At 38.4% G+C, this 9,446-nt stretch overlaps 1 protein-coding gene across 1 annotated transcript in view; it reads right to left on the bottom strand.

Annotated features, from left to right (window-relative positions):
• Positions 1-9,446, bottom strand: part of GLDC (glycine decarboxylase) — a 98,487-nt gene that overhangs the window by 40,122 nt on the left and 48,919 nt on the right. The window contains exons 5-9 of the mRNA XM_019517603.1: positions 7,038-7,115; positions 5,612-5,759; positions 4,670-4,866; positions 2,161-2,257; positions 1,256-1,361 (exon numbers count right to left, since the gene is read on the bottom strand). Coding sequence (XP_019373148.1) covers positions 1,256-1,361; positions 2,161-2,257; positions 4,670-4,866; positions 5,612-5,759; positions 7,038-7,115 — 626 coding nt within the window. The remainder of the gene's footprint in view (positions 1-1,255; positions 1,362-2,160; positions 2,258-4,669; positions 4,867-5,611; positions 5,760-7,037; positions 7,116-9,446) is intronic.

Raw genomic sequence — 9,446 nt, 5'->3', positions numbered from 1 at the left:
TCACACTCACAGAGCAATGAAAAATATTTACATTGTTAATAATCAAAATTTATAGAAAGGGGACATAAGAAAAATGATGACTGATGGGGTCTGTGATGACAGGGGGAGCAGTCCTACAGAACAACACTGGCTGCAGTTTGGACTTCAACTCCCAGAAACCCCACAGAACTGGGAACAAAGGAAGAGGAAGAGATAAAGTGGACAAGGGAGGTACAGGCAAGCAGAGCTGGGACTAATGGCAGCTCTGCTGCTCAGCTAGTGGCAGTTCTACAGTAGTTATGTTTGCCATTAATAAATTGTCTGGCCTCCACACCTCTAATTTCATGCAGTCCTGAAAATTCAAAATCTATAAAAATATTAATAAATGCTCAGAAATAATAAACGTTGATATTATATGTCAAAGTTATATACAGCTATTTTAATATATACAGAAAAAGCTATGTTATCTGGCACTTGATTAACCGGCATGCTGATCCACGTGGCAAAAGCAAAACTGGAAGTCCCACTTCCGATTTCACCAAGTCCCACTTTGGCCGACTTTGGACCGTGGCCTTGGGCAAAACAGCCTGTGCGGGGGCCCCCATTCCTGTCCCCCTGGACACTAACGCCAGGGAGGGGCAGTGGCGCACCGGACACGACAGAAGGGGCAGTGGCCCAAGCGGGCAAAGACTCCTGTTCACGCGTCTCAGGTAACCAGAGTATTTAGTTATCCGGCACCCCCCATTCCCCATGGGTGACAGATAACAGCTTTTGCTGTATATTAAAAAAAAAAAAAAATTGAATTCTGCCAAGCTTACATATACAGTATTCAATTCACAGACCAGGCAAATAATAGGAAGGCAAAATTCTGAAAAAATTCTACAGAAACTGCCAAATTCCATATAGATTTCTATTTCTGAGTCAGTATGATTTAGTTACTAATAGAAGGGATGGATAGCTAGAAACCAGGAGATTTAATTCTGCCGATGACTGCTCTTGTGTGGAAATTAGAAGTACTGTGCTTGCATTTTCAAATCTGAAATAGGCAGATAATAGTTCTAGATGTATCGTTATAAAACAGGTAAATATTGTTAGAACTGGTTAATATTTGTATACAAACATGTTTCATAAATTATTCCTAAGGCAGAGTAACTTAGAAAATTTCGATTTTTTTAGCTACTTAAAATGCTTGAGTAACAAAAAAAAAGGAAGGGTAGAATTTTTAACAAGATATAATGAATTAAACTCCACCCTATTGCAACTGTTAAATACTCACCTTCAGCCAAGATTAGTGTGGCATTATGCACCCTTCTTGCAAGGTGCTTTAATCCATTAGAACCATGATAGACTCCAAACATGGCAGCCATGTTAGCCAGAAGTGCCTAAAAATGTCAAATATTTTAGTAAGTCACAAAAAGTATATAGTACCCTGGTATGTAAAAAAGTGCCTCTCATCCCAAGGCATAAAACCACAATAAAATATAGCAGCTATAACCAATAAAAAATTTTAATGTTTAACTATATTAAATTCTAAGTAGTTTACAAAATCAAGATGAAAAAGACAAGCATCTCTAACTAAATTATGCACTCATAAAATGTAAAAACAGCGCCAATTATGACTTCAAGGTCTCTGGAAGCTTGTGTGTCATGATTAGAGTAGCTGAGAACTGCAAATAACTATGCCTCGAGATTTCAACCCAGGAATATAATTTATCATAATACTTTGACATCAACATAGCTATTTTATAGGCGTAATAATTTAATACATGTTTTATGCATCAAAAAAGTTTAAGTCCACAAAATACTACTTAACTTCTTGAAAATACAAAATTAAAAAAAAATGAGTTTTTCAGTTTGACATGGCAATTTGGAGGGCTAGAATTCCAACAGTCTTGCAGAACAGGAACATTTAATTCATAAAGAACTGCAGCATTGACTGATTTACCATAAGGTGGATGATGCTTTAGGACGGCAAGACTAGTGTTTTAATATTTATTTTTAAATTTGAAAATGATCTTTTCCAAGAAAAAATTCACTGCATAAAAAAAATATATGTACCTCACTTTTCTAATAAAAATACTGCTTATAAACAGTTTGGATAAAATACATTCCTAAACAGCCATCTTGTTCCTATACTGTAACTGTGTACTTGCAAGCATTAGAGTACATAATTACAGTCACCTGTGCTGTACAGATGTTGCTGGTAGCCTTATCCCTCCTGATATGCTGCTCTCGTGTTTGCAGTGCAAGCCGATATACTTCCTTTCCATTTGCATCTCTGAAACATGCAAGAAAACATGACTTTGGTTAGGTTAAACTGGCATTAATTAAGCTCCTTTGTTTAGTCTGCTAACTTGATGTGAACTGGTGAACACATTTGGGGTCAAAGAGGCTGGCATAAACAGCTAAGGTTTATAAAGCAAGCAGCACACCAAACTTTAACGTATCCCCAAACAGAAATTCAGGCTAAAATAACAATCACTATTGTATTTCCTTGTAAACTAAGAACAAAGGAAATCAGGAGCTTATTTCCTTAACACTGCATGCCCAAATGACATGTACCATGACTGAGAGACTGGTTCCAGAAAGTCAGCTAAAACTTTTTAATTTTTATCCAAATCATACTTTAATTCCTGGTCACTAAGGAAGGGTAAGAAAGCCCAGAAGTTTTCTTAACCTTGAATTATTAGTATTACCTTTATAAGGACTGGAATGCTGTTGCAGTCATGATGGTTCAAGTGACATGCAAAAATCAAGGGTTTGTGTTTTGGAGGTTTTTTGGTTTGGTTTTTTTAGGTGATATCTTTTATCAGACCAACTACAGCAAAAGCTCTGTTATCCAGCACCCATGGAGAATGGTGGGGGTGCTGGACAACCAAATATGCTGGTTACCCGAGAGGCGTCTTTGCCTAGTTGGGCACAGACACCCCTCCCGCCGCATCCGGTGCATCAGTGTGCACAGGCACTGAGCCACCTCTCCCCGGCATGCAGGCTGCTTTGCCCCGGGCCATGGCCCAAAGTGGGACTTGGCAAAACTGGTTCTGGTTTTGCTTTTGCCGCGCTGACCAGTGTCGACCAGCATGCCAGTTAATAGAGCATGCTGGTTAATGAAGTGCCAGATAACACAGCTTTTACTGTATATAATTGGGACAGGTCTTAGATAAGCTTTCAGGAACAGAATGTCTTTCTTCAGAAACATGCAAAAAGGCACTTTGCACCTGAAAGTTTGGTTTAGGAGTTTTATAAAATGTTAGTCTTCATCACGCAGTGACAAGATAGAACATTCTACTGTTTTTAACCTGAGCAGCCCCAGAGCCAAGGTGCAGAACAGATGCTACAAATGGGGACGCCTCTACATTCATAATACCTGCTGTCTTTAGAAAAGTACTTGAAAGCAGCAGTGTTTACTGCTAGCACAAGTCCTTGCCATCCCATCCCCACAAGCAGATCAACTCCAATTATTTCCTGATGAGCTCCTAATACTTTCAGGTCTTAGGAACTGAAGACAGAAAACATCTAATATTCTTTAGTAAAATGGTTTGCTTCAGAACAAACATGACACAAAGTAACTAGGTTATTCACAAACAATATTTGTTCAACTGCTATGTAGTGTCTAAGACAAAGGCAATTTTCCCCAGCAGCTGCCCTGAGGTTTCTAAGTAGCTTGGCTCTTCATCAACTAAAAGCCCTCTGGCAAATATATGACTACTTGAAGGTCACAGCATAAATTCCCTTTAGGAAATACTGTAGTTTTGAGTGCAGCTTCACATTTTAACAATTTTCTCTTCCATCTTAATTGACACAGTTTTGTGGTGACACTGTGTAAGAAGGAAGACTAAACAGATTTACATGCCTAAGGTGCTATGGCAGCACATGGCTTCAGTACACAAAATTAACATTCTTTCCCATGAGAAATGCAAGACCTCTTAACTGATCATAATTTGAAATGAGTACAATAGGATATGCCGCAGGCCTGATTCACAGTTCTGAAATCTAATGCCAAATGTATTGTTCTTCAGGGAAAGCAAGCCAAGCTAACACTATACTAAAACAAAAATTAAATAGCTTTGCATACAGACTTACTTTACTATTGCTGGGCACATTAATACATTCTATCTTCACAAATTATTTTAGCTTCATATACCTCCATGAATGGTGTTTTCTTTCTAGGTTTCAATCGATATTTATTATATATTTGTATTTTCACCGATTAGATTTCTTGCCACTATTCCAAAACATCTCTACACTAAACTGTGGATTGAAAGGTGAAATTCTATAGGTTTCCTGGCAATCAGTGTAGTCCACTCTAAATTCCTTTTCTGGTACATTAGCAGATACGGAACTTGACAGTGGTAATGAAAACTCTAAAAGGATTCAGTCCAGAAATGTATCTAAATTGCGAAGCTGAAAACTGGACATGTAAATGACCAAATCATCAAAGTGAGCTTTTGTTTTACTAGCAGAAGACACTTCACATTGCATGAGGAAAGTTGTTGTGGCCTAACTTGTTAAAAAAAAAAAAAAAGGAAAAAGATTGACTAAGGTTCCTGTGGAAGAAGCCATTTCATGACAACCATCTTTGATGCTTGTTTCTGAATTCACACTGGAGTAATCTCATTTTCTAATGTCTATATTGTACAATGTAGTATAGTGTAGAGAAATTTGGGGGGGGGGGTATCTAAAAATTTACCTTGTAACTCCCACCATTCTCCCAGGCATCATTCTCACCAAATTTTCTTTAACAGAGAAGAAGGCAGCATGTGGTCCCCCATAACAGAGTGGCACTCCAAACCTCTGGGAGCTGCCCAGAGCAACATCTACCCCAAACTCTCCTGGAGGCCTCAAAACACACAGAGCCAACAGGTCAGTAGCACAGCAGACAAGAGTCTGAAAGGAAAAAAAAAAAACAGCCACAGTTCTAGCCAACTTTTCTGAAAGCAAAATCTTGCATAGGGACCTACTTAAATTGTGTTTTTGTGATTTTCACAGAAACCAAGAAAAACAGTGGTTCCCACAATCGCCATGAAAAATGGCACTTGCCATGATTTCCTGCAGAATCACCTGAAAAAAAAAATGTAGTAAAAATAAGCAGTCCTCATGGCTGCTGCTGCCCAGCCTTGAGGCTGCCAGGTGCTGGTGGCGGATGGCAACCGGTGGAGCAGCATGAAAGGGAGCAGCCAAGATCACAACCATCTCCTTGTCCCTCCTCCTCTGCCACAGCTTCTCCATCAATCAACTGTGTGGGGTGGGACCACATGAAAGGCAGCCCTCTCTGCCACTCAGTGTGAGGGGCAGGGCCTCTTGGTCAAATCAGCAGTGAGGGGCAAGGCTCACATACATAAGTGGCTCTGCACACTATGAGCAGGCCACAAAAATCCCTTTGTCTTGCCCTGATTTAAATAGGTCCCTAATCATGCATAATACTACATAGTATAGAAATTAAGGAAAACAGAATACTCTTTCAAATAATTTTTAGAGAATATAGAAATATAACACTAATATGTCCTCTATAATTCATGTATAATGAGGACACATTACCTGTAATAACACAGGTGCACTGCTTACAGTAATAGCAATTTAATATGGAAATGAAGAATGAGAAAACAAAAAGATAACTAAAACTCAATCTTACTCCACTTTGATGAGCTCTTTCAACAAGCTCAGTGAAGTCTTCTATCTTCCCTTCAGTATCTGGGTACTGAAATAGTACTCCACTGACATCTTTACCATGGAAATCCATTTCATGGGGCAATTTTAGTTCAATAATGACACCAGTATAACTGAAAAACAAAAGATAGGCAAAAGTTGAAGTTATTCAGGTCATTTCCTGCTCTGGAATAATACTTGACAGAATAGTTTGTGGAAGGATTTAAGAAAATTCTTTCGCCCTAAAAGTTAAAGGTTCAAATTTGCTTCAGCCTGCCAAACAGTTAAGGAATGTCATTATTTGGTAATGAACTTTATTATGCAAAAACTAGTATGAGTTCATGTAATTGAAGTCCAAGGAAGCAGATTAAGAGTCCACTGGTAACATAAACATTAGTATTCCCTATAACGAAGTGCCTGACTTTGCAACCTAAATAATATTGTATTAATAGGGATACCGAACTACAAATGTTTAACAGGCATACTTTCACTAAAAATAATTTTGCTAATTAATGTAAAGTCATTTGATAGGCAAGAAAACAACATGAACATTCACAATTAAGTTCTTAGCTCAAATGAATAGAGGCATTGCAAAAATGAAAAGAGGAAAAATTTGTCTTGTTTCTACACATTTAATCTGCATTTAAAAATCTTGAATTACTCCATGGCTGTATATATGGAAGGAAAGATCATTTAAAACAAGCTTACATGCTCACAAATCACTGTATTTGCAAAGCAAGTATAGAAGACTAATGCAATATTGCAAAAGCAAGTGATAGGTTGCTAAAAAGGATACGACTAGCTAAATAGGATACGACTTTGGTGCCAGTTATTGGAAATCACTCTTAGCTCAGCTCCTAAATTGGATATGAATTGAATAAGTATTGCACTGCAAACCTTCTAAAGGTAGACAAATTTAACAACTGTATCAACAGCAAATGATAACAGTTTAAGCTGCTACAATTTAACTTATGGCTGCATGCTCCTATAGTGGATAGAGATGTAGCAAAACTTTGGCAACTTTAACCCTATTTTATTTTGGGGTTCACGTTGCAATGTTCTAACTTGTATCACTACAGGAGCATGCTGACTTAATAGCTGCATTTTAAGAGTTAATGTGCACTCAAACACCAGCTCCCCCTACCCTTTTCAAGTAACTAAATTACGTTTATCCATAACCTAAATTATCCACTCTTACAAGAGAGAAAGTCAGTGACAGAAATTATCTTATTCCTATTCACCAATTAATACCTATTTAACAACTTAGAACATGTCCTACACAGACACAAGAACTAGATGCTTAAAAATATATATATATACATCTACTTTGATCAGTACAGAAGGCTTGTGATGGGACAATATTTAAGGCTGTGCTCGTATTGCACAGTACAAAAAGTAGAGGCCAACATTACTTTGCTCTAGTTTGGACGACTGCTATTGTTTGAGGATGGCATCGGACATCAGCATAAAACTTCCTTCTCTTGTTGTGCCTGTTTAACAAAAACAAAAAAAGAATGTAAATTCTGCAAGTGTGACCTTCTGCATTTGCTAGAGAAAAACATACATCACTGGTAAGTTTTGTGACACTGGAATTAGATAATTGGGTCTTAGTGATATTGACAAAAGAATTCCACCCACCCCTTTCTTAAGAAAAAGACAAAGTACTGTATTTTCTCACATACAATACAAACCTTTCCCCATAAAAGCAGCCTCCAAAAATCAGGATGCATGTATTAAAACAGCTGATTTTAGAAGCACCCTGGCGTTGATTTCCGTTTCAGTGTAGCAGCTATGGTAGTACTATTCAGGCACCTAAAGGGAGTCAGTTGACTAAATGCCTCATTGTTCTGAACTCCACAGGTGTTTAAGACCATCTCTCCTTTTTAATGATCTTGATGCTCCACTAATCAAGCTAAACCAGTCTTAGAGCAATTCTGCTGTCTGCTAGCTGCCCCCGGTCTCTTTCCTTCAATTTCACAGACACAATAGGAAAAGGAAGATGAATCAGCTGAAGATTAGGCTCTGCCCTTACTCTCTGAGCCATAACTCTGCAAAAATCTTTTTTTCTCTTCACTTCGCCTTTTAAAAAACAAAAACATGTGTATTACATTCTGAGGCACACAGTATGTGAGGAAATATAGAATGCTTATACGGTAAAAAAATTAACACAAATAGAAGGCTGCAATGAGCAGTGAACTGACTAGCAAAAAAAAATACCTGCACTGTCTAATACCCATGCATATATGCCTTCCTTCCCCCGCAAAGAAAATGTTTTTCTTAATTTCAAAAGTTGACAGCAATTACAAACAGAATACGAACATGACAATATTCATCCCATTCCTCAGGGCTTTGTCCATCACCAGTTGGGACTGGGAAGGATTTGTTTTTCTGCTCATGTATACTACCAGTTTGGGATTTTTTCGCCTTCCTCTGACACACTGGGAAACTGGTCATAATCAAGGCTGAAGGTTTTAACCTAAGGGGTATTGTTGTTCCTACCAATACTAGACACCTAGAGGTTTAGGCAAAGATTCTTCCAATCAGACTCGCACCAAATCACCAAACTGGAGTTGAGCAGAATTTTTTCCTCTAGGTCAGATGTACACAGACTGTGAGGGTTTCTGCTGTCTTCTGAAGTGTGGGGCATTATCCTTTTCCTAGGACCTTCTGAGCATATATATATATAAACTGCTGCAGTAGCAAGCCTTTAGCAATGCCCTTGTTTCCCCAGCTTTTACCTGTGGCATGTTCTAGCATTCCTGGTGTTTCAGATATTGTTCCATGTGGTTGTGCGTGAGGGTCTGAAACAGTCATATTTATGCTTAAGGTTGCACTTGCCCAAGTGGTGAATTATAGTATTATTTCAACTTTTCTTTTATATTTAGCCTTATTTAACCATTGCTTAAGTTTTTGTATAGCCTCATTATTATTTGAACTTTTCATTTTGCTTGTGCCTGTATTATCAGCTGATCTCGAGTACGCTAATGCAGGCAGCTTATGGCCTTCAGCTCGCTCGTATGATGTTTCTTTTCTTTTTCATCTCCATGAAAAGCTTTTCTAACATAACGTAATAATAGCCTTGTTACTAGCTCAAACTAACTGAACTTGGCACTAGCCGGCTAAATCAGAGGAATAAAATGATTAGATACATTAATGAAAGGTGACAAGAGGAGACCAATGGACAATGCCCAGATTAAGACAAAGGACCAAATTAGGAGGAGGTGTGCATGTGATAGGCCTGTTGAACAAAGGAATATGCTAACAGGATAATATATGGACAGTATGCTGACTGGAGGAAAACCAGTCTGGAAGCAAAGAGTCATCAGAGGAGTGAAGTTAAAGAAAAGCATAAAAGGGGGCAGCAAGAAAGTTAAGTGTGTCTCGTTAACAGACCTTCAACGCCTGTCTGGATTTTGACTGTGCCAGCCATAAAGACTTTCCACTGATGCATCCTCTGCTTTCAGGAACTGACTGGCCACCTTTTCTATTGAGCACAGTTACCACCTGGAAATTGGGTGAGATTATTGTACTAAACGTTTTTTCTCTCTGTATATAGAAACTGCCAAGATAACGTGTTGCATCAATAAAGCTAGACTTTGGTTAAGTCAGCTGTTTGTTTTCATATTTCACACCCATTTAAGGGTTAATTGTGCTTTAACAATCCCTTAGACCTATCTTATATATCTTGACTTCAAAAAAGCCTTCAATCTGGTATCATATGATCACCTCTTGGCGAAACTGGCCAATTGTGGCCTTGGGTCCACCACGATCTGCTGGCTGGGAAATTGGCTCTGTGGTCGGACCCAGAGGGTAGTAATTGA

The sequence above is a fragment of the Gavialis gangeticus genome, unplaced genomic scaffold (assembly GCF_001723915.1).
Source record: "Gavialis gangeticus isolate Ggan-Ray unplaced genomic scaffold, GavGan_comp1, whole genome shotgun sequence".
Lineage (NCBI taxonomy): Eukaryota > Metazoa > Chordata > Crocodylia > Gavialidae > Gavialis > Gavialis gangeticus.
The sequence above is the reverse complement of the archived record's forward strand: the minus strand, read 5'-3'. Positions and strand labels throughout refer to the sequence as shown.